Raw genomic sequence first — 24,425 nt, 5'->3', positions numbered from 1 at the left:
CATTTTTAAAACCCTGTAGTTTGAACCAGTGACATTTTCTTTATTTGTGCTGATGGGTTAAGAGAAAGGAAAATGTTTAAAAACTGCAGTCCAAACACCCACAGCTTTGCCTTCAGAAGCCATCTTCCCCCACCCCCCCCCCCAAAAAAAAAAAAACAAAAAAAAAAAACGTTGTTAGGTTTTTCTTCCATCAAGTATGTGATTGTCACAAGTTCAGAAGTCTGGGATCCCTGGGTCCTGCTGTGCCAGGCATCCACGTGGGCAGAATTCCCTGATTGCCAGCACAGCGCTGCTAGCGCCGGTAGGGGTGGAATCCTTGCACGTTATGGTTCTGTCCTCGTCCAAAACCGCTTCCTCCTGCAGGCGGACCGCTGGAGGGCTGCACCGAGGGGCCTCCGTAGGGAGGGGGCTGCTGGCTGGGATCAGAGAAACCTTGTCCAAAACCACTCAAGTCTTGTCCATACCCTGGGGAGAAGGGGAGAGAGGCAGCAGTGAGCTTCTGTGCCGTTGATGGGCGCAAACAGAGCGGCAGAGGTGCACGTTCAGAACCTGATGCCTTTCCTTTCCCCCCACGCAGCCCCTGGAACACAAACAGCTCCATCTGACTTGAGACACACAGCTGCTTCCAGTTCCTAAAGTGTTCTACCTTACGATACAGCCAGGTTAAAAGCACAACTGAACAGGTATGTAGGAACAGCAGGTTTCACTTTTGAGGTCATCTTAGCCAGGCCAGCATCTAAAGCTGTCACATCACTGCTGCTCAGGCACGTGAAGCAGCCTCCTGGTAGGGGTTCATGGTTTTGGTTTTGTTTTGCTAGAAGCCAGCACTGCCAGGTGCAGCAGGGCAGAAGATGCAGCAAGGAAGCCGGTCTGGTAGGTCAGCTTTGTAACAGAACCGAAGCATTACAACTGACACAATCTGATACACTTGCCCTAAAGCTCGGCCTGTTGGTCTCATATCTGTTTTAAGTTCAAAACAACAAAGTTCCACCTTAAAGCCTGACCCCATGCCCCCCTGGTGCTGCTGCAGATGGTGGAGAACACTTCTAACCCGGCTCAGGGTAACAGTAAAGTAAGTAAACAGCTCCACAGCCCTCTCTCACACGTCCCCTAAGGCAATGACCACAGCAGAGCTCAGCTTTACACCTGACAGCAGCTTAAAGTTAACCTTCACTCTGTCCTTCCTCAGCACCCCCTGCTCTGCCAAGGGAAAGATTCAGACCTGGCAGAATTTGGGGACGGGGAGAAAGGGCGAAGATGAAAGAACTGCTGGAATTCTTGCTGCTAATATGAAAAGCAAAAAGATGCAAATTAAGAACACTGAGAAATGAAGAAATGTAATAAAAGTTTCCTTAATTAAATACAACTCTTAATCATAACAGCAGCATCGTGTAAGCCTCTGCTATAAAAGAGGGTATTAAGAACCCTAATTACTCGGTGTATTTCTGCAGTTCTGCCTCTCCCTGTGCAGGCTTAAAGCAGGTTTAACTCTCTTAATCCAAAACAAAGTCTCTTAGCATGTCTTCAGCATTTCAATTTCAAGCTCTGCCTGCCTCTCAGGACTTGCTACCACTAATGAGACTTAAAACATGCCTACCACAAGGCTTCTATTAACTCAAAATGCTAATCCAGTCTCTTTTCTTCCCCTCCTCCACACAAAGATAAGCAGACTACCAAAAATACCATTGTTTGCCAAGGGGTGAGGCTCAGAAAGAATCTCACTATCCGGAGCAGTGCTACAGCGTTCAGGGTGAGAAAACCACAGCCCTGCATTCGTTTCTCACAAAGGCACAGCGCTAACAGCCAGGCACTGCAGTACAAGCTGTCCTTTCTCACTTCCTGTGCTCCTGCTGCAGCTCTCAGCAGCAGCTCGCAGTGAAGCACAGCTCACCTGCCCTTCAGAAGGCTCTGCTCTCTGAACGAGCTGTGCCACCCAGCACGGGTTTCATGTCTTGCTCACGAAAGCTGAGCTGGCTTTGGCTGCACAGGATAAAGCGCCGCCAGTGCAGCAGCTTGGGAAGCGACCAGCAGCATCACTCAGCACTTCAGCCACGAGTTTTGACTTCAGCCAGCTAATGAACACACAGCACTGATCTGTCCCTGCTTGCACGAGGAAACATTGGAGCCTTATTGCTCCCCCCACCCGCTCAGAAGAGATCCTGAAGGAACACAGGTTCGTTTCCCCCAGGCAGATACACCAAGAGCACGGCTGTGAACAGGAGCCACCCACCGATGTCTCACTGCTCAGCCTGACCACAGGAGTGAAAACAAAGCACTTGCACGTAGCCTGAAGGGTCCTGAGAACAGGAACCCAGCCCTAGTAAGAAATGAGAGCAGGGTGATGAACCCCAAGGCAGCCCTGCACAGAGATCAGCCTGCAGGCTGAGGGAGGCACACCCAAGTCAGTGCTTCACTTACCAGGGTTTACATCCATCCCAGCTGTGAACACAGCAGCGTTTCAGATGCTGTCATGCTGGGACAAATCTGAAAACGCCACAGTGATCAGGTAACTCAGTGCCTCCTCAGAGCCCACGAGCCTTGTGCATTCATGTAAAAACATGCAGCTCAGCCACGCTGCCAGCTGTACAGCAACGCTGCTGAACTGATTTGCAAACACACCGAGAGCTGAAGCTTCTGTGAGAAGTTCAGAAGGTTACAAGCAGCTCTGTGAGCAGCTGGGTGATTCTGCTGCAGAACAGCACAGGAAATCCCTCCACCTCTGCTAGTTGTGCTCCTAACAGACTGCAGGCTGAGAGACTTCCTAGCATACACAAGAGCCAGGAGCTACTGCACAGCCAATAGAGGAACCCCCCAGTTTTCCAGCATGTTGGAAGAGAGATTCTTCCCAGACCTCCAACACATCCCCAGTAACGGCACCCACTGAACAGAAATTAAACATGCTACTTTATTTAGCGTGGCCCACCTCCATTCAAAAACAATCTGCAAAGAAGCTGCACCAAGACCCCCCCCAAAAAAACCAACCCACTTCCTCTTGAGTCACAAGGACAAAGCTTTTCTATGACAGCAACTGCCTTTGTAACAAACTTCTCAAGCTCAGCAACAAGAGAAGATCTGCTTGCTTTACCAGTTTACCTGGAAGGCTAATCCTCCTTTGGGGACTGCCATCTTAATCCTCAGGCCTACTGCAAAAATCAACCTCAGAAATGTAAAACGATCAATTAAAGTCTTCAGAAAAATGTCTGTGCCACAGATGGGACAACGCTGCTCAGAGGTGGGACGGACTGGAAAAGCAGCATGAAGTCCCTGTTTCCACAGACAGGGGCACTTCAAAGGAGCACAGACGCCTTTTTTTGTTTGATAATACAATCTGACTGTCTGAAAATACGTCCTATCAGCATCTTTACCAGCTACCTCCAACAGTTACTTGCAGAGCACAAACAATGCTCGAAGCATTACGTGCTCCTGGCAGAGCCACAACTCCTGACAGACAGGAGAGGGACAAGGATGGGAGCAGAAAGCACACAGCCTGGATTTTAAGACCCCTGCCTCTCGATGTTACTCAAGTCTTTCTCCAACCTCTTGAAGTCAGTTAAACAAAACAGCTGACTGCAAGCTGCGTGAAGCTACTAGAGACAAGTTTTAAGCACAGATTCAGGCTCAGTGTGAACCAGTGACGAATCCTATCAGTGCACACATCTCAGGACTGCTCTGCAGGACACGCAATGGCCAGAGCTGGTTAACAGAACTCCTGCTGGCTGCAAGACCAGATGGTTTAAGGACCACTTGAGAGCTGGCACGTCCACCCTCCAGAGAAGTGCTGTCAGTGTTAGCAAGCAGTTTCTCAATGCTGACATTCTACCCAACTGGAAAAGAAAAATCAGCAAGGGGAAGGAGAAGGATGGAGCTGAGCTCGTTTCACACGCAGTTACTTACCAAATTGACTGTAAGGGAATTCTGGCTGAGCAGTTGGGGGTTTGCTCATGTCCTGAGTTGCCTGAGATGGCGGCGGTGGTGGAGGAAAAGCTAGTGGTGCTGCCCCTGGAGTGGCAGGTGGAGGGGGGACTCCAGGTGGGGCAAACTGGTCAGGTGGAGGAGGAGGAGCACCGTAACCAAAAGCTGAAACACGAGCAGAGTGCAATATGTGATGACAGCAAACACCACTCTGACTTCTTGCAGGGCTTTGGGGTATAAAACAGTTGGTTTTTCTCCCTCTAAATACTGGCAAGTCTACAATTAAAGTAGAAATGCTTGCTACGCGTAGCTGGACATGCAGAAATTCACCCCCACCTCAGCTCAAAGTCCCAGCACCTCACCTTCTAACACAACAAATCTCACCCAAAGGAAGACTACAGCCACACCAGCAACCAGCAGAGAGGATGTGACTAAGCAGGACAACAAGTTCTTGTGTGCACATGCAAGGATGCGAGGAGGGAACCCTATTACTCAAGACCTTAGGATGGGGGGAAAAAAAAAATACCCCAAACAAGTGGTTTGTTCATTGGAGAACAGGGCGCTGTGTGGCATCCTCCATCATTTTTAAACCAAGTCTGTGACTGAGGTGGCCTGAGGGCACAAATGCTCTAATCCTATTTACATTTTCCAATGTCACTCGTGACCTGAATTCCTTAAGCTTCTCTAGAAATCCCAGCCTGTGTCCAGCCCACACCACAGTGCAACAATCTCTTCAGTTTTCTCACAGTTGTAATAGAGGCATGCAAGAAACCTCAACCTGTTTAGCAACACAGCTTTAAACAGGAGAATGTCAACTCTTACATCACCCAATAAAAAAAGTAAGCAAACTAACTGACAAAGACTTATGGTTGATTATAACTCGGAATACACAACCTAGGCAACAAAAAAACCCCACCTAAGCACAGTTTTTAAGAAGTCCAGAGAAAGATGAGCAAAAACTCGAGACTGAATGTGGTGCTGAGGCTGCTGCAGGCACTTACTAAATGGTGGAGGGGTGCCGTAGCCCTGTGGGAATCCTTGTGGAGGTGGAAATCCTCCCGGAGGTGTGGAAACAATATATGAGGCAAACGGAGGAGGAGGTGGGGGAGCTCCTCGTCCCGGAGGAGGTGGGCCGTATCCACCTGGAGAATGAAAAGAAGCGAGGAGCTGCAGTGGGTCGACAGGGAGAAGCTGCTGTTGGAGTCGGCGTTCTGCAGATGGGGGTGAAGCTGCTGCATCAGTTTCAGATGCAGCTTCAGCCCTCCTCGGATTCTTACTGTGGGCAGTACCAGCACTCCTCCTCCGAGCATCTCTACCATACATAATTGCATTTCAGAATGGAATTCTTTGATAGCAAATTAACGTGGTTGGCAACACCAGGATGCACGTCAGCTCCCATTACCGGTTTGTGACAAACATTCTGCCTTTCTCCTTCGTTCCTTCAGCTCAAATTAAACCAAGCTTTTAGACGTGCAGGCTGTTAAACATTACAGAAATCCACAAATCGCCCTGGGTCCTTAAGGAAACCACAGCCCCACTCAGGATTCCTCTGCTAAGATCAGACCCATGTAATGCACTTACCTATTGCCTGTCCAGCTGGCACCCACATCCCTGAAACAAAGCAGAAAAAGCAATTTACCACAGCTGTACACTATGAAAAAGGACACGTTCAGAGAAAGCTAATCTTGCTCTAGGCTCTGCAACAGACTGGATGCCCTCCCAGCATCCCTTATGGATCTGTATTTTACGGGCCAAGAAAAACTCACAAGGCTCCGAATCGTTCAGCAAATAATGGAGAAACACCCAGCAGCCTTGGAAGTGCAAGCACACCAAGAACCTGCACAGAATAAAAACCCCAGCACTGGGAATCACAGCAGGCTGCACATCCAGAGGGCACCTCACCCATCTTCAGCTTCATCCTATTTGTTTCGGAAGTTTCTGAACCACACAAACTGCAGCATTTAGAAAGGGAAACGCATTCATGTTTCACACTAATCTTGCCAGGAGATCAGCTATAATTTCCCCTACAAATAACCACACTGAAACTAATCTGGTTTCTCCATTTGTGCAGTTGCAGATTAGCACATCTGTGCAGAATGTCAGAGCCTCAGCTGCAGCTTTCAAGTTAATAAGCACCATGGGGAAACAGGCAATCCCTCCACTGAGGTATCACCTAGTGGAGCAATAGATGAAGCACTGTTACTTCCTTTAACCCCCCAGGTGAAAATTTCTCATATATCAGAGAAAGCAAGATCTGTTCTGTCAAATGCAACTCAATTATACCGCTGCATTTCTCCCTAAGTTATGGAAACTGCCTCTGGATGAACTCAGCATATTTTCCCATCTCCACGATCTTGAGGGGGTTGCAGCCATCAAAACCAAACACGTGGCTGCTCCCCTCAGCCCTCAAGGGTTCGAGCTCAATCAAGACCATTAGAAGCAGTAAGTGCTCTCTTGCACCACTGCTAGCCCCAGAGCTGCTTGTTATTTTTCTAGGCTACATTAAGCAATAAAATCCAGAGACAAGGCCATCTGTTTTTCTCTTATCCCTTTCGAATTTCACTTGTAACTTCCTCTGGAACTGCCTCATCCTTCAAAACCTGGATTTCAACTGAGTTTTCAGCTGAGTCTCATGCAGGTCACGTTCCCACAGCTGGAGTTGCAGCTCGAGCTGCTCAGCTTCCTCAGCACCTTCTCCACGTTACCACAAAGCACTGATCTGACCTCAGGACAGGGGGAGGCAAACAGCACAGCTTGCAGCACGCTGGGCTCCGCACAGCCCACTGCCTCCTGTCCCACCCAGCAACGTGTTTGGGGAAGAAGAAGAAAAAAAGCACCGACACCCAGAGCTCTGCTGTGCTATCAATGATCCAGCACAGAAATAACATCGATACAGCTGGAAGTTCCGACGCTCGCCAGATGTACCAGGGTACCAGAAGGCTTTCAAGACAAGATTCTCTGCCAGCAGCCGTCCTGAGACACTGAAGGAAGTACCTTGAGGGCCATAACCTTGTTGCCAGGTCGGAGGGGGCTGCCCTGCCCAGCCATTGGCAGCGCTTGGCATGATCCTGCTTCCCCACTGGCTGGCACCGGGGGGCCCTGGAGTTTGGCTTTTGCTATCACGAGGTTCTGCACGTTTCACCTCCACCTAAACAAACAGAGTTGCCATTTAGGAGAGATGGTGCAGGTTAGGATACCCCCCTTCCCTTCACACACACCCTTAATTACACTTAAGACTACGCTTAGCATCTTACGACTTATGTCTAAGTACTTAATTATTAAACTTAAGGCCAGTAATTTAAAATGTTTCTCAGGTACAACGTACGTGATGGTAAGACAATTGAAGTCCTACTGTTGAGGGATTTCAAGCAAAACACATCCTGCTAATCATTCCTGTGCCATCATTGCCCAGTATTCGTTTGCTTTGACCTTAAAACAGCAGTACCCTCTTACAACGACTCTTCACTTATCAAGGCTTCGTGTTTTCAGCTGCTCAGAGACCACTTGAACATTTAAGACAGGAGTTAGAAGGTGGAATTTGCAGGAAAAAATAACAACAACTCGGAGTAAAGAGTGCACTCTGAAAAAGGGTACTAATGCTTTAACCATTGCTTGGGGTTCATTCCAAAGTTACAGTTTAAACCCACCCCGTCTAACTGCAATTTCAGTTCTGCTCATACCTGAGAAACACACGTTTGGTTTTGCTTTCTTTTTTTTTTTATTATTTTTTTTTAATTATTATTATTTTTCTTTTTATTTTTTCTTTTTTTCTTTTTTTTTTTTTAAACTTAAGAATTTATTGAAATGTCTAATGGAAGATAAAGACTTACCTTCCCCAGGCTAACGCTTAAAGAATCTCAATTAACTCAAACAATGTCAGAGGGAATGGATGTGATAAGAGAATCTTACATTACATCTAACAAAAAAGTAAACAAACATGCAAGTAATAAAAATGGACAGTTGAGTCAATAAGAAGCAAATCTTCATACTGTGTTAAGTCAGTGACAAAAGCCCTCCTGTTCTCCAAATTAGTGAGCCACAGTGCTGAACTTATTTTATTCAGAGATAAAGTGCCCCAGTGTGCCATAAGTGCATCTGACCTACTTAAAATAAGCTGCACATTCAATAGAAACCTCTCTCTCTCTCGAAAAAATCCACTTTCTGATTTAATGAAACCCTCTCAGCAGTCATGCATGCTGAATTAAAGCCTTTTTTTTTTATACATATATATATATATTTTTTTTAATGATTAATTTTAATGGGTGCCAGAGTACAAAGGAAATAAATCTCAACCATCAATGGGCCTGAGCTGTATGGAAAATAAAGTATTCAGAATTCTTCCTGCCACGTCTTAAAACCCATTCATGTCAGAGAACAAACAGGAAATAGGCACAAGGCAAGGACAAAGCCCCCAGCCCAGCCCCCCGCTGCCCCAGGGACATCACACATGACAGTAACCAAATCTCTGTCAGCTGAAGGCCCTTCCACACAGGAACCCAGGGAATCTTTCAAAGGGCTCAAATTAATGAGTCTTAACACATGTGCCCTCAGGGAATCCAGTTATTGCTTACAAAAGCAGAGGCCTTCTTGCAATTTTAATTTTTTTCTCCTTTTTTTTTTTTTCCTTTTTTTCCTCCTTTCAACAACATATGGATTCATTTCAGCAATACCTTTTGAATTACCAGGAAGAGGGAGATGGTGTTTTTTAAAGCAGGCATCATTAGTCAATGAAGGGCAGGGAGTATCTGCTGCTCCTTTATCTACACGGGAGAATTCCATTAATTTTCCAGTGCTCATTTGGAAGCAGAGAGCTGCCAAACTGAGGACTGAAAGAAAAAAATGTACCTTTGTACAACATTCTGAAGCTACAGTGAAGTTGCAGCACCAGGAAGGCATTCCCACTGGCTGCACCGTCGCTGTCAGCGAAAGGGAAAACAAGCAAAACCTGATTGTTTGACTTCCAGAATGAAACAGCCTGAGAAACAAAGGAGAAACCTGCACGAGCTGCACTCCCAGCTCTGCTACCAGGCAGCAAGGCTCACGCAGGGCTCTCCTTCCTTCCCCTCCTGCTGCCTTCTGTCCCCTGCTCACGGCTCTCAGTGCAGCACAAGGGCAGAGCACAGGATGCTCCACATCCACGCAGCAACTCGGTGCTTCTGCTGGGCCCCTGGCTGGAGGAGAGCACCAGCAACCCAGAACACGCAGCAGAGCTCCTCGTTACACAGGCGCATTCCTTCCCTCGCTTCATTGCGTTAATTAGGAGATCTGCCCACCTCTCCCAACCAAAACGGGTTCACGGGGATAAAAAAGCTCTGCGCGCTGCAAAATCCAGCAAGTAAAATTCCATGGCTAGGAAATGTTCCTTATTTATGAAATAAATCATATTTATGAAATGCCAGCCCATAGAAAGGCAATGCCAGATTTCTGCCAGTGATTTAAGGCGAATGACCCCAGCCTGGGGTGCCCTTGAAACATCTTCATTTCAAGGTCAGCAGTTCTAACCTTTCCTTTAAAAACTGTGGATACAGAGAAAAGCTTGAATCTTACTGGGATTTCTCAGGGTTAAATTCCCTTTCAGAAGCTCTGATTTTCCCTATATAAAAAACCTGGGTACCCTGCAACAATTTGCTTTGCTTTTCCATTTTCTTTTCCCCCACCAGTACAAGCACGCTCCTTGCTGAGTGACTTCAAAGCAGGCATAAAAGATTCCTCCCTATCAAACATCCATTTGCTGACAACACAGTATGAAGATGAAACAACCAGAGGTCACTTAACTGCATTGTGATTAAATACTATATAGAGTACGTGGGTTTGTACCAAAGTTTCACAGTAAGTGACCCAATTTATTAAAAAACCAATCCTTCACGATGTTTTGTGTGGCTCTTTTTGGTTTGGGTTGTTTGGGGTGGTTGTTTTTTTAGCTTTTCTTTTAGTGTTAAGATTCCAGGCAGTCGCTCACGGCACGCCATCTCAAAATGGGAGAATCAAATACACATCTGAAGGAGTGGTGTCTGAAACCAAGCCTTGAACAACTCAGATTTCATTGGGATCCTGGTTTTCCAATAGCTGGAAACAACTGACTTCTACCCTCGCTCCCAGGAAGCAAAGCAGTGCTTCAGCAGCACTCAGCAGTCCAACCCAGCACGAGCGGCACCCAGCCAGCGCTCCCCTCCAGGTCTGTAGCACAAGGCCTCACCCAACGCCTCCAAAGAAATGAAAGCCCACCAGGAATCCCCCCCACAGCCCAAGTCCCCAGGCTTTCAGGATCCTTGCCCTCCTGAGGGCTGCGCCGCTCGCTAACTGCCTCTCTCAGCTGCTTCAGCAAACTCAGACTTTCCCCACCTTCATGGATAAAGCCTTGAATTTGGACTCGCGCGTCCCCCGTCTGGCTGAATCCTTGGCTAGAGTTCTGCTCGCCAGTGAAATTGCTAGTTGCCCAAGACTTGGTTCTTTCTTAAGGTAAAATAAAACTACAACTACACACTTTTTTGCCCATGATGTCGTGAAAATGCATGTTGACAGCCTGGTCCACTGATTGTTCGTCCTCGAAAGTAATAAATCCAAAACCTAGCCAACGACGAAGAGTGAATCAAGGTAGCAGGGTGTTGTGACACAAAACAGGATGATGAACAGTATTAGGGGCGGACCAAGGGTTCAAGCAGGGGTTTCAGATAACCAAGACTTGTGTTAAATTTTCAACCAAAAAAAAAAAGTCAAGTTTGAGAAAACTGCAGTGGATTGGTCCTGCAGCAAGGCAATCAATGCCTCAGCTTGCTTTCACACATGCAACTTACAGACTAAGCTAGTTCACTTCGGAGCTTGGTTTTATTCCTAACCTACCTATGGAAATGGGAAAAAAAGTGCTAGCATAGTCATAAGTGTAACTGTGCCACAAGAGTGAGAATGAAGTGCTTGTGGGACACAGAATTACAAGTGAAGCAATTTGCCTCTCCCTGCTTCTGATCGAGACTGGAATCCCAGGAAAAAACAAACCTGTTCTGCCCCTGCGCCCCAAAGCTGCAAAGCCACTGCGTCCCATCCCTCATCCCACTCTTCCAGTTAGGAAATATTTTCCGTGGAAAATAAGAAAGTCATCTCGGAAATGTAGCTGTTAAAGCATGAAAAAAAAATTTTTGGACCACTCCATGGATGAATGAAAAGCTTCAGAAACTAACAACCTAGATCAGAGGTTCTCAATTCTGTTTTCGGGTTTGTTTTTTCTTTGTGTATCTAAGAGAAAGCACTTTATGGACAAGACTTCTTCCAAACACGGCATCCCCTGATAACTACAGCAGTGCTGCTTACACGGCATGTCAGACTTGTTGCCGTGCCTCAGCCTATTTTGTTTCTTACGTTTCCTGCTGCTTTGCTCTCAGATATCCGTGCAGCTTTTCTCAGTCCCTCTTTTTGCTCACAGCACTGCTGCTGACTGCTCCAGATCCCCGGGGTGACCAGCTCCCTTTTATCTGACCGCAGCCCTTGATGTCGGCAGCTCAGCTGAATCCAGCAGCTACTTAAAAGGCCATAAGGGACAGGAAAACAGGCAGGAAATGAGGCAAAAACCCAGGTCTGAATCCCTTTCTGAGGTTACGCTTTGAGAACCGCTGCTCTCAGGTTGGAGCTGCTGACACGGCCGAGAGAGTGGCACAATGGTGGTTAATCTCACAGAACACAGGGCTGGTTCATGCCATCAACCACTCGCTGCTGGTGTAACAACCAAATCCCACTAAGAACACATGCAGTACGTCAACTGTGCCATTCTTTAGATTAGCTAAGGGTAGAGCAATAAAATTAGAAAGAAAAACGAGGTGCAGCATCAAAAGCATATGGAACATGGATGCGTTTTTGCTTTTCTGAAACCCAAGATCTCCCCCTTGGTTTGCATTTTGCTTTGCAGCTAGTGCTGACAGCAGCCATATATTGCTCTAAAGCGTTAAACAGAGATACAGTATCTATAACAGTTAGTGTCTCTCTAAGCTTATCCAACTGGGTTGGGTAAGCCCAAAGAGGCCTATTGTAGAGAAGGTTTATATATATATATATATATAAAAATACACAAAGATACAGGCCAAAATAGAGTCCAGCAGGTCAAATTCTGCTGTCAGCAACAAGAGCAAAAGACATCACTTAAATAAAAGTAAAATAAAAGAACTTAGCATTTCCCACACACAAGAGACTGGCAGTATAAACGAAGTTTGGCTGAGCTGTGATGAAAGCAGCCTCGAAGCGAGAGCAGCATTTCATCACAATATATTTGTCTGGGGTTAAAATCTGCACGTCAGAGCCAAAAGAAAGTTGTGTTTAAATCACACGTTTAGTAGTGCTGCCTTCATTTTGAAAGGCACGAGAAAGGAAAGTGCTGGGTACTGTCTACATGGGCAGGCTGCTCTCTTAGCTTCATTCTGAGAAGGCTGAAGGAGAGGAATAGAGGGCGATGTGGGATGCAGCAGGAAAGGCAGGAAAGAAAAAAGGGGCAGAAAAAAAGCATTTCAAAAGGACCAAAGGTCATAAAATTACGGAACGGTGAAGAAATCAGGATCCAACACACAGCAAAATTCCAAGAACGTGGAATTTTGAGGAGAGCAAAAGTGACAGAGTCGCTTCATTCGTCAAAGGCCAAGACATCTTCGAAGACAAGAGAAAGTCTTTGCACTTAGAGGAACCCAAGTGGACTAGCAAACAGAGCAACGAGGCTGTGCTGCAGCCAAGTGGAAGAGAACACAGCAAGAACCTGTAAATTGCTTCACAGTTGTTGGTTTAGCAGAGAATAGAAAGCAGGAGAAGCAGGGGCTGCAACAAAGGCACTGTTTCATTTCAGATGTAACGAGGGCTGTGCTCATACAGGGGACTCTGCAAAGAATTCTGATGAGCACTGCTGGCAGAAGAGCCGACCAGGAGTGGTGGGCAATGCAGGGGAGCAGAGATTACTTGGATACCTGAAGACACACAAGCAGCCTCTCAGGGGCATCGCAGAGCTCTGGCACTGAGGAGCTGGTTGCCAGCATTCCTCTGAGAGGCTGAAGGCAGAGGAGTGCTGTGAGGACGAGCAGCAGGGGGTAATTTGTCTGTTCTTCTACCAGCAGGCTGGAAAAACGGCCCGCAGGATGGGATCTGCTCAAAATGCAAGGATGGTAAACGGAAGGAAGGTGAAAGAAGGATGCAAGGAGACGACGGGAGCACAGTGGGCTTTTCAAGTTTTATACAGTAATTTCGGTCTCGTGTTCAAAGGACGAGCAGAGACTGAACAGCGCTGTGCAACAGAATGCAGAGCAGAAAGAGAAAGCAAGAGGAAGCGTGTTGTGGGATGCATGGTCAGGAGCCTCCAACAGAGGAGGAGCTTTTCCCCAAGGGATTAACAAGGCCGTTTGTGGAGTTAGTTACCACGCTACATACAAGGAATTTAAGGGAACAAAAATGAAAGCCAAAGCAAGGTGGTTCAAGAACACCATTTTAAGAAGTCCAGTGAATTGAAGAGAAAGCATTCTGCACATGGCATGGAGACAGATAGGCTTTCAGATCTGCCATTTCTGCTTTTAGCCACAGCCTCCTTCATGATCCAGAAGCCTCCTGCTAGATTTTGCTTATTTAAGTACAGCTCTGAGCAGAGAAGCCATTAATGCAGACCAGGATCGATCTGGACCAGGCACAGTTTGCACCTTCTGCTCAGAGGCAGCAAGGCTGGGGTAAACATCAGAGATAGATGATACAACAGCTGCTGAAACAATCCAGAACTTCAGCCACAAGTTACACCCTGCTGCCCCTATCTTGGTCTCCACTGCTTCCTCTGTTTAACAGTAGATGCTCTAAAGCATATTAAAGGATGAATTTATGTTCTGCTTCAATAGAAGTCATCTGTTGAAAGAAGACTGAATAGCTAAGGCAGGAAAACAAACAAAAAACACAAATATATTGAAACTTCGTTTACACTCCAATAAAAGACAAAGCCCGTCCCTCCTCTGACTGTGGAACTGGCCTGTACCTCTGTGATAAATTATCACCTAGAGAGAGGAAATCTAAAGAGATATCGTTAATCACAGTCAAACAATTCACAGAGAAAAGGAAAAAAAGAACTTACTTAACATTACCATATTTTACTACGAAACACTTAAATATGTCACTAAGGATGTATGTCTAAATTAAAAATAAAACTAAGACTTAACAGCTTAATCAATACAAAGTGAAGGATATATTTCTTAATAATGAGTCAGAGGAGAAATGAAAGTTCAGATGGCAAACTATTCTCCAGCATGTCCAACATGCTGCTCGGTGGTAAGTGCAACTAAGCTTCACTGATTGGAAATATTGCCTCTCCAGAGTCAAAACAGCTGACAGATGCAATGGAAGGTGGATGACATGAAGGCTGCTCCATGTTTGGACCAAATCTTACCAACGTGATTAAAGCAGCGTGACAAAACTTTGTTTCTGTTACTAGGAAAAAATGCAGTCCAGCACACAGGGCTATATATTCCAATCAAAATATATATATATATATACTTGGAAAATGTTTTATGTTGTCTAAGAACTGCTTTGCTCGAATTTTAAGTGAAGCCATTGAAGTGAAGCACGGAATGGATGGATGACGTCCCAAAATCACGTTCAGAAGTACTGAACCAAAGCACCCCCATGCAGTTACACACCAACAAACCCTTCGTGTGGAATGGGAGGAAGGGCTGATGACATTTCTTTTCCTCCTACAGCATCTTAAACCACAGCAGTGGCTCAAGAATCCAATTTCATTCAAACAAAAACTAGCAAAAAAACAAAACAAAACCAAAACAACCCTGAGAAACTGAAAATGAACACGAAACATCTGAGTTTAAATGCACAGATACCAACTAAAGCTGGAGATGAAGAGTCTACAATTAAAGCGATGTTTGCCCAGTGAATTATTCTTTTTCCTGAGGCAACATAGGGAAAAAAAAAATCTACCTTTTCTGATGGTATGAAATAGTTTGCCATCTGACTATAGCAGAGTATGAAGGAATTTCAAGGACAAACTAGATCAGCCTTTACCTCGGGGCCTCTGTTTCTCTGCGTCATAGATCATTACAACTTCAGTGACCTGGAAGAGAGAAGGGAAATTCTACTAACTGTGCTACCAGGGGAGCATTACAGACAGTTACCATAGGCTGCTTTCCCACACTCCATCCACAAAGCACAATTAAATGCTTGATGCAGCCATCAATACCAGCCTGTCCCACCACGGCGCAAACCAACTGGGAATGCTGCTCTTGAAGGGAGCCTAAGAAAAGCCTGAATTCATCTGCTCTGAAAACAAAAACAACCCTGCAGCATTTGGGCTTTCTGGGGTCTCATCACACTTAGGATGTTAATCTAGCATTAAGGCTGCTATGCTGTTTGTAATCACAGCCTATAAACGACCCCAAAGGTTTCTGATTTGCAGCACACCTCAGCACGGCTTCCTGAAAGATTATTTCTTCCATTTTAAAACGCTTCCACTCTCCACATAAAAAGAAGCTTCAGCTTCAAACATTGAAAAATGTGCACAGCTCCTCTGAATTACCCACTTGCCTATCAGTGTGCTGCAGAGCATCAGCTGTAAGGTGATGCTTTAAGTAGCATCACAAAACCACTCGGTTATGGATGCTCAGTGTTTGTGTACTTGGGTACAGAAATAAGAACCAGGAGCTGCTCCAACACTTCAAAGATCTTTCTCTTCTCAAAATAAGCATCAGCAGGAGCTACAATTTGAAACAAAAAGGCAATTCTTTCCAAAGCTGCAACCAAACAGCTGAAAGGAACTGCCCTTAAAGCTCTCAGATGCAGAAATGCAGACAATGAACTGCGTGTGATGTCACAGAACCACTGCTTCCTCCAGGTCAATTTGCCTTAAAATATTTCAAATTAAGATCTCCTCGTTAGCTTAAAACAGCTCTAGAAAACACACTTTCAAGTTCTTACACCACACGCACTCACTGGTGCGCATCCTGCTGGACGCCAGCTGCTGACACTTATCCCCATTGGGATGGTGATGGTGGCAGAGTTCTTTCCCCATCCAGATCCCCTTCTTCACTGCTGTCTTACTGACCAAGCAAGGGCAACGTCTGAACTCAGCCCTCACTTCTGTCTCTTCGCTCTGTGGCCGCATACAGAACATCTTCTGCAAGGACACCTCGCTAAGAGCTCCGCTGACTGCCCAACTCTCTGCTATTGTTTGTCTACTTACTTTTAAAGGCACACGTGGCAGCTGTTGCCTTCTGGCTTTGGAGGGCCACAGCCCTGCATCTCCCAGGCCATGCCGAGGTTCAGAATCGGAAAGCCAAAAGGCTGTGAGGAAGAGCCTTCAGAAATTACGTGCCACAGCTGTGGAACAAACTCCTCCACTTCTGTGACAGCTCCAGTGCAGGCTCCCACACTGCAAGGAGGGCTGTTAGCCACTGCTAACAACTAACTGCTTTTTCAAAGCCACCATCTTAGATGTGGTACTGCTGATAAACAGCCACGTGAGAAAGAACCAATGGATCCCAAGAAAACTTGGAGAAAGGCAAGCTTTTCAGGAATCAGATCACATTAAATGCCATCAGAGACGGCCAGCTTCCATCCACTGACATGGTATGAAATTCAACTCGGGGAACCTCTGAGTATTCCAGAACTGCACAGCTGAGTTTAGTAATTGAGCTGAGCAATTTACCACCTCAAAGAGGCCACAGTGGTAGGAATAAATGGGAAAGTGAAACTAATAGGCAAATAGGCAGAAGCGACACTCATTTCGGTTAGAGGTTACAGGCTGAATGACAGCCTGATGCTTAACATGGGCAGCAGTTTCTCTCTGGAATGGATATTTCAGGGGCAGCAGAACCCAGCTGATTGCAGACACTGCTTTAAAAGCAGGGTGTTAACAAAATAATGGCAGGAGGCTGCAAAATTCAATCGATTTGCCCACTTGAAGACAAGGATCTCACGCATAAAGCTCGCCTGCTGTTGCAAAAACAAAAAACCCCAACAACAAACTTCCACTGAACTCCAAGTGACCAATTGAAAAAGAAATAATTATTCTCAAGTCATCTAAACTCAGGAATGCTTTCTCACTTTGCAGGAAGCAAACAGAATAATGCATCAGGCAGACGTGAACAAGAGGAGACAGGAGCAGCAAAGTAAGTTTCTTATGAGAGCAATTGATTTTGACAAATAGCAAGATACACTTCAAGATGATGAACGTTTAGTACACTGGATTGCAAAGTGCTTCAATATGTGCCCATAGCAGTTTGTCTAAATTAACCCAAAATTTGACAGCTTGATGAAATCTGAGAAAAGGCAGTGGAGAGAAAAAGCATCTTGCAACCAACAGCTAACTGCCATCATGCGGGATGACTCACCACTCCGAATTTCTTGAAGTATTCCCTGAGCTCAGTCTCGCCACAGTTATGAGGAATCCCACCAACAAAAATTTTATTTGATTTATTGTTATCACTCCTGGATCCTTTCTGCTAAATCAAGGAGGAAAGAGAAATCCGTCAGAAGGACAAGCAAGTTGTGACTTCTCCCATCTCACACTGCGACACGACCACCTCCAGCCTTCCAGCCTGTTACACTCACTGAAGGGGAGCAGAGCTGCACGCTCTGAGCTCAGACGTTCAGTGCTGGCAGCTATAGCCCACTCTCTTCTTCAGAGAATCAGGAACAGGGATCATATTTGAGGCCATTTCCTCATTTTCTATAGGATCAGATCAGCCTGCAGGCTGTGAAGGGGGCTGGAAAGAAGCACCAGGCCTGCGAGCTCTCCTTCAAAAGGGCTGCACAGAGCTTACAGGAAACACCAACCCACAACCCCACCGTAAGCCAGCATTTGGTAACGCCTGCACTGGATGTGGAGCCTGACCATAAAACACTCCAAGGGCGTTTCACAAGCAGGATTTATCGAGCTCTGCCTACAGACAGCCGGCTTTCAAACAGAAGCGTGACCCAGGTGAATTCAGCGGTGACACAGCACACATCTGTCCTTACCCATCCTTCCTTTGGCCGTGTCCTTTCGGGTTGCATCCCCCTGGGTGTACATGGCTTTGGATCAATCTGGAAGAGATTCCAGTTGGGTCAGACCTTAGCGTGTGGAAAACCATCCTAAAATGTTACGTTTATGGCAGTGAAAGCAGCACTGCTGACACCCAGCTCCGCAGATAAAAGCTGCTGCCCAGACGTTGCTTCTACAAACTGCCACGGATCACCCAGTTAAAGCTGCCCGTCTCAGCATCAGTAACTAAAGCCAACAACCAGGCAGCTTTGGTATCACCTGGTGTGCAATTAGACATCAGGATTTGGAACAGGCCTGGAAACAGTTTGGGAAGACAGAAAACAACAACAAAATGCTCAATAAAAACCCAAACCAAGCCAACTTACGTTTCGGCCATCTAACGTGTGAGGTCTGCTGGCCAGCACTGTTCCCACACAGTTGGGATCTTTGAATTTGACAAATCCAAATCCTCGAGACTGGTTGGTTGTTTTGTCTTTCATTATTACACAGTCTACAACCTCCCCATACTGGGAGAAGTAGCCACGAAGAGTTTCTGTTCAAAAAAAAAAAAAGGTATATATGAAACAGAACCAGATATTCACTTCACCAGGCTGCTCACAACTATGAGACAAAGGTGAGCAAGGAGCTGAACGAGTTCAGGCTTATCTCCTGACAACGGTTAGACTTTGCTCCCTCTACACAAAGAGCATATATTCCCACTCATGCAAAAAGAAGAGTAATATCACAGGGAAGAAACATTAACAAAAAAGCTCTTCATCTTCTGAGTCGACAAAAACACCAAACGCTCGTAGAATGTTTAGAAAGCAAAACAGCAACGTCCATCTATGTGAACTCTGCACAGCAAATGTTACCCATTAACAGAAAAGAGCAGCAGAATCTCAGCCTGGTTTTCCTACCAGGGCACTGGCTGCTAAAAAGCCACGTGGTGTGCATGGCTGGGGGTCTGTGCACAGAGCACCGGCTCAATGACTGCACAACACACAGCTTACCTTGCGTTGTACTCCAGTCCAGGCCACCCACAAAGAGTTTTCTGCAATTGAAGCACACAGCATTTTAGGGTGCTACACAAAAGCAGCTTCGCCTTATTTGACAGAATTCGGCTACTGTCAGCAGCTCTGCTGGCACCGAGGCCCCCAGGACCCCACAGTTCTTCAGCAGGAAGAAGGATGCACTGCAACACCCACCTTCTGCTCACACCGAAATGAAGCATCCACTTGCTGTGCCACGAGCACAAACACAGGCCGCAGTCTCATTGAAAGAATGTTTTATTCTTTTATGTAAAATAGGAGACAAAACACAGGAAAGCCTACATTGCTCTGAACCCCTCGCTTGCAGGTGTTTGAGAAAACAGTGTCACTTTGAGGAACCATTGGGAAATTGAAGGAGGAAAAAAAAGCCAACCAGCACACAGCATCACACTGAGCTGCTCTGAGCGGGGAAGAAGGGATTCCACCAAGAAAAACTTCGTAGTTCAGAAGAATACATTCAAAGCATGAGTGAAGTTACTTGGAAAATGACCCAGGAACATCACTACAGAGCTGCTCCTTGCTGCACCCCAATGGGGGAATGTCAGACCACACCGAGGCCCCATGGGCTCTGTGTTACATCCCACAGAGCACAAGAGCTGCTTTGGGCTCCTCTGAGCTCCAACTGAAGGACCAAAACAAAATCCTGAACTCCTCAAACTCTCAGCAAACTGAGAGAAGACCAGTCAGCCTCATTTCAACACCTATTCCATTAGCTACTTCAATCCCAGGCTAACGGCCAAGAGGTGCAACAGTCCTGCATCGAGCCTTTGAAACTCACTTCAAACAACAGCTTGAGCTCTCCTACACCCATTTGCTACCTGACATTGAACAGTGCAAGATGAATGACAGCCTAAATAGGCCAAGAAACGTCCGCCACATGAAACACAGCACCGCTGCTGCAGGCCTGGCTGAGAAGAAGGATCACAGCACAAGTAGCACTGACTGAAGTTCACGTGTTTGATGTCGCCAACAACCGAAACCAACCGACCTGAGTCGCCCCTGCCTGCGAGGCACCGCAGCCAACCTGCACAGGACGTGCAGCCCAAGCCCAAAAGGAATCACAGCCCAAGGATCCGGGCGTACCTGCAATCCTATCCTTGCTCTCCAGCTGCTAACTGGGCAGAAGAGAAAGCTGGCGAGTTCTCTCAATTCTCTGATCTAAAAAACTTACGGTGGCTCTCAGGTTTCCCTGCTGCTGTGTTTGCTGGGCACTGTGCTGTACAGAAAAGCCTCATATTGAAGAGTGAAACAAAGCAGAAACCATCATTACTGCCTGACTCACTGGGAGGGCAGGTCAGTACTCTGCTCACCATCATCTTCTGGGTAAATGAAAGCAAAAGCAGAACAAGTCTGAGATGGAAGGAGCTGCAAGGCAAGCAGTGAGCAGCAGAAGCATCGATGCAATAATCGCAATCACCGCGTTACAGATCTCTCCAAATGCAACAGAAAAGCCATGGCTAAAAGCCCAAACTAAACCTCGTGCTTAAAACCAATCTGAACCAACCTCATCGTCTGCAAAAAGCACCCAGACCTGCACAGCTTCGTGTTGGAGCATGCTGAAGGACTTGGGCAAGCACAGAGACAAGCAGCAGGATGCTGGGCTGCCTGCTTTGCAGCTCTGTATCAACTTCAGGGTGTGATGCAACTTCCAGGCAAAATTATTCACTCTATAATTGAAGGTTAATTCAAAACCACCTCTGCATTTGGCCCTTTTCATTAAGAGGCACCAGTGCAGGACCTTCTGTTAGCAGCTCTGTGAGCCTGCACAAGGCAAAGAGGACACCCTCCATTTCTCTACCAATCCTCAAGAACCACCATCTGCTTTTGTCTTCTACCTGCCCTCAGGCATTTCCAAGCACAGCTGCAGCTTACAAGTGGAAAGTTGAGGTTCTCCCCTTCCGATCACAGCTCAGAAAAGCTGTTCTAGCAGCAATCAAATGCAACAGAAGCCCACAGAACCCCACGCCTCCTTCTCACCTCCTTCCAGGAGCAGCCAACTGCAGTGGGACACAGCCACCCCTCGGCCAGGAGGGAGCAGCAGTGAAGTGACAGCTTGCGACAGAAGAAAGCAGCAGATTCTGTTCTCTGTGCTGTCATCACAGCACGGCCCTTACGCAACAACCGGCAGCGAATAAAGCAGTGCTGGAGGAGCAGACACATGCTACACATGGAAATAAGGCTGACTAAACCAGCATTCAGTGGCACACAAAAGCCCAGCTCCTCCCTCTGTCACCAGCTGATAGGCGACACAAGCTTGCCTCTCAATAAAAAACCAAACCTGAATTCCTGTAAAGCACATCAGAAGGGTCCTGTAATTCGTACAGAAAATCAGGGAGCTGCCAACATGCAAAGCGCTGCAAAGCCAGCAGGACAGCTGCTCTGGTACTGTAGTGACACCTGCTAACAGCACAAGCAGGACCACAAGCAGGACATCTCCTCCATTTGCAGCCCTCTTAGAAAACAAGCCTCCCTGCTCTGTGTCCCAGGATAACCAAGTTCTGCTCACAGACAGGAAAACCCGACCCCAGGCACTGCTGGCAGAGGGCGCAGCGCTCATCAGCTCATCCAGCACAGCTTCCAGCCCATCTCCTGCACAGCCCAGCTCCCCCAGCAGCCATCAGCCCCCGCACAGCTCCTCACACACAGGACAAAAGCACAAATGCACGTGCTTATTGCCATGCCCGTGTATTTAGGGTCAGGTTAAAGCCCTCTAAGAAAACAACTCTGTTCCTTAGCAGTAAAGATAAAAGCTCTGATCCGATGCCACGCTCAGACCAAAGTCTGGAGACTGCACAGATACATTTTCTTAGCCAAGCACATTTGGGTTTGGCTTTTTAAGCTACACCGGATCGCTTGCTGTACAACATCAACCTATAAAAGATCGATTTAAAACACCAGCTGCATTCTGACACAACGCCAAGCTGTCTGCAGGAAGGAGGGCTCCCCACAGTCCACCGTCATTGAAACCTTCCAATTCCATTATTAATTACTTGTAGTCATCTTACACACGTTTCAACAAACAAAAAAGCAGGGTTGTCTGAGGTCAACTGCAGCAGCTGTATGTAAATGGAGGGTTTCTATTTATACGCTCCCTATAGGATGCCAGGAGCGGGGCTACCCCGTCTGGTGACTCCAGGATGGGTTGGTCTGAAGACACCGAGCGATGCAAAGGAGCAAAGCACACAACTTCCTATCACATGGAAGGCCTTCCCCTCACGCTGCCTTTCAGAACAGAACTTCCTTTGCACAGCTGCAGGCAGATGACTACAACTGGGCTTTTCATCTTTCCAGCTTTACATCTGAGCACTTCCAGAGCACAACCCACAAACATGAACGCCCCTCACACAACACGAGCTGTTTGCAGTGATGTGCTCTACCCCAAACCGTTACCTTGCTCCTTGTATTTTTAAGACCACACCAATTAAGCACACGCAGTAATTAAGCAGCTTGTCCCGCACCGGGGCAGCACGGAGATGAAGGCTCTCCTTAAGCTCCAGAACCTGTGACAGTGCCCACACTGCACCCATCAGCACGTGTGGCACTGAGGGATGCAGCTCAGCAGCTGTGGTGGCAATGGGCAGAGGGCTGCACTACATCTTAGCACTCTTCTCCAACCTTAATGCCTGTACTTCTATGAGCGAAAGGGAGCCAAGAGGGTTTCTGGTGCAACCCCCAAGGAGGCTGTGGATGCCCCATCCCTGCAGGCATTCAAGGCCAGGCTGGACGTGGCTCTGAGCAGCCTGGTCTGCTGGTTGGCGACCCTGCAGGGGGGTTGAAACTCGATGATCGTTGTGATTCTTTTCCAACCCATTCTATGATTTTATTTCTAACACTCGAAGCCCACAGGCTTCCAAGCAGTCCCCCTAACCTTCTTTCGGCAGTTCCCAACGCGTGGAGTCCACAGCCTTTTCACTTAAACAGCTTCATTTGCATCTTTTTTCGGCTGCTCCCAGTTCCCACACGATTTACATTCAAAGCCTACAAAGACTCCTCATTTCCTCCTGCAAGCTCCCAGCTCGACACGTGGAGCCCACAGACCTCCGCGGGCCTCTCTGTACACGGGGCCGTTTCCCCGGGGGGCAACTTGCAGGGCGGGCGGTGACGATTCGGTGCGGATCCCTACAGCAGCTGTGCGCACATGGCTGGGGCGGGGGAGGGGGGGGTGCCGTTCTAACAGCCGGCTTTCAGCACGCGGCACTTCACGGGGAGCACAACGAAGCCGACGAGCGGCTCGCGGCTGCAGCTAAGGAACGGAAAGCCGTTCGACTGCGAACCGACGGAACGCTCAGACGGGAACCGCGTCCCACGAAAGGAAGCTTTTGTCCCATCCATAGGAAGGGCCAGGAGCGGCGCAGGGCCGAACGCCGGGGTGACCTTGGGCTGCACGGAGGAATCGCGGGGCGGCAAACGGGGCCGGTGCGAACCCCGCCTCACCCAACGGGGCCGCGCGGCGGGGCGGAGCTCTGCCACACAACCCCCCCCACCCCCCCCCTCCTCCCGGAGCCGCTCCGTTCCCCGCGGCCCAGCGCGGCCCGGCACCGCCCGCCCCGCCGCTCACCCGATCTCGTCGGCGCCTCCCACGCTGTTCATGGCGGCTGTTCGGCGGGCCGCGGGGCCGCGCCCGGCTCTCCCTCCGTTAACGGAAGGTCGCTGGGCCGTCGCTCGGCTTTATCACCAATTCTCGCTTTTCTTTTTCTCGGTCGTTCGCTCAATTCTTTCTTCTCTCTTTCTCTCTTTTCCCCCCCCTCCCTCCCCCCCAACCCGAGCTGCGCAACGGCCGCCCCCCGGGCCCGGCCCCCCCCCGCCGCCGCCCGCCGCGCGCTCGCGCTCCCTCAGCGCCGCCAACCGCCGCTGCGCGCGCACCTGCCCTCGCTACGGGGTCTCCGCGGCCGCGCCCAGGGAGGGGCGGAAGTGAGGCGGGGCAGATCGGGATAGAGCGGCGCCGCGCGGGGCATGGCGGGAAGGGCGGTCCTCCAAGGGTACCGCGTGCGCGGCCCATGCGGTGCGTGGGGGTGGTGCGGGGGTTTACGGTGTGACCCCGACCTGGTGCGTGGCTGCGGTGATCGCCGTGTCCTTTATAGGTGAACCGATGGGCAGCGCAATGCCAGCACGCATCTCAGTGCTCATCGCAGCTCTGGTATTCAGCACAGCCCCATTGTATGGCTGCGATGCAACCCCAATGCGTACAGATCGATTGTACTGCACGGTCCAATCCCCCAGTGCATTTTGCAGCACCAATGCATAGCTCCAGTGCTCACCACGGCCCCGGTGTGTGGCCTCAGTGCATGGCATGGCCCTGCTGTGCAGCCCCGCTGTGTGTTGTGCTTCTGGTGCACAGCCTCGGTGCACAGCAGAGCCCCAGTGCATGTCCCAGTGCACAGCCCAGCCACAGAGCTCAGCTGCAGCACTGACTGCAACCCTAGTGCACAGTCCAACTACACAGAACAGCCCGAGTGCGTGGTCCCAGTATATGGCATGGCTCCAACACATAGAAC

At 48.1% G+C, this 24,425-nt stretch overlaps 1 protein-coding gene across 6 annotated transcripts; it reads right to left on the bottom strand.

The window, feature by feature from the left end:
* Positions 1-16: 16 nt before the first annotated feature.
* DAZAP1 (DAZ associated protein 1) lies at positions 17-23,900 on the bottom strand. Of its 6 annotated transcripts, none has more exons than XM_052699853.1 (12): positions 23,794-23,900; positions 18,892-18,932; positions 18,268-18,434; positions 17,878-17,943; positions 17,250-17,360; positions 14,926-14,974; positions 10,397-10,479; positions 6,907-7,060; positions 5,494-5,523; positions 4,914-5,054; positions 3,895-4,077; positions 17-465 (listed from the first exon to the last, which is right to left on the bottom strand). In XM_052699853.1, the coding sequence occupies exons 1-12, from the start codon at positions 23,883-23,885 to the stop codon at positions 293-295; spliced, it is 1,290 nt and encodes a 429-aa protein (XP_052555813.1). In that variant the 5' UTR covers positions 23,886-23,900; the 3' UTR covers positions 17-292. The 6 variants fall into 6 exon arrangements, with proteins under 6 accessions (XP_052555813.1, XP_052555814.1, XP_052555816.1 ...); XM_052699854.1 differs by having other exon boundaries at positions 17,250-17,357; XM_052699856.1 differs by lacking the exon at positions 23,794-23,900 and adding an exon at positions 23,489-23,676.
* Between the last annotated feature and the right edge of the window lie 525 nt (positions 23,901-24,425).

This window comes from Tympanuchus pallidicinctus, unplaced genomic scaffold, assembly GCF_026119805.1.
Source record: "Tympanuchus pallidicinctus isolate F22 unplaced genomic scaffold, pur_lepc_1.0 scaffold38, whole genome shotgun sequence".
Taxonomy (NCBI): Eukaryota; Metazoa; Chordata; class Aves; order Galliformes; family Phasianidae; genus Tympanuchus; species Tympanuchus pallidicinctus.
This window is presented reverse-complemented; position numbering and strand designations above follow the sequence as displayed.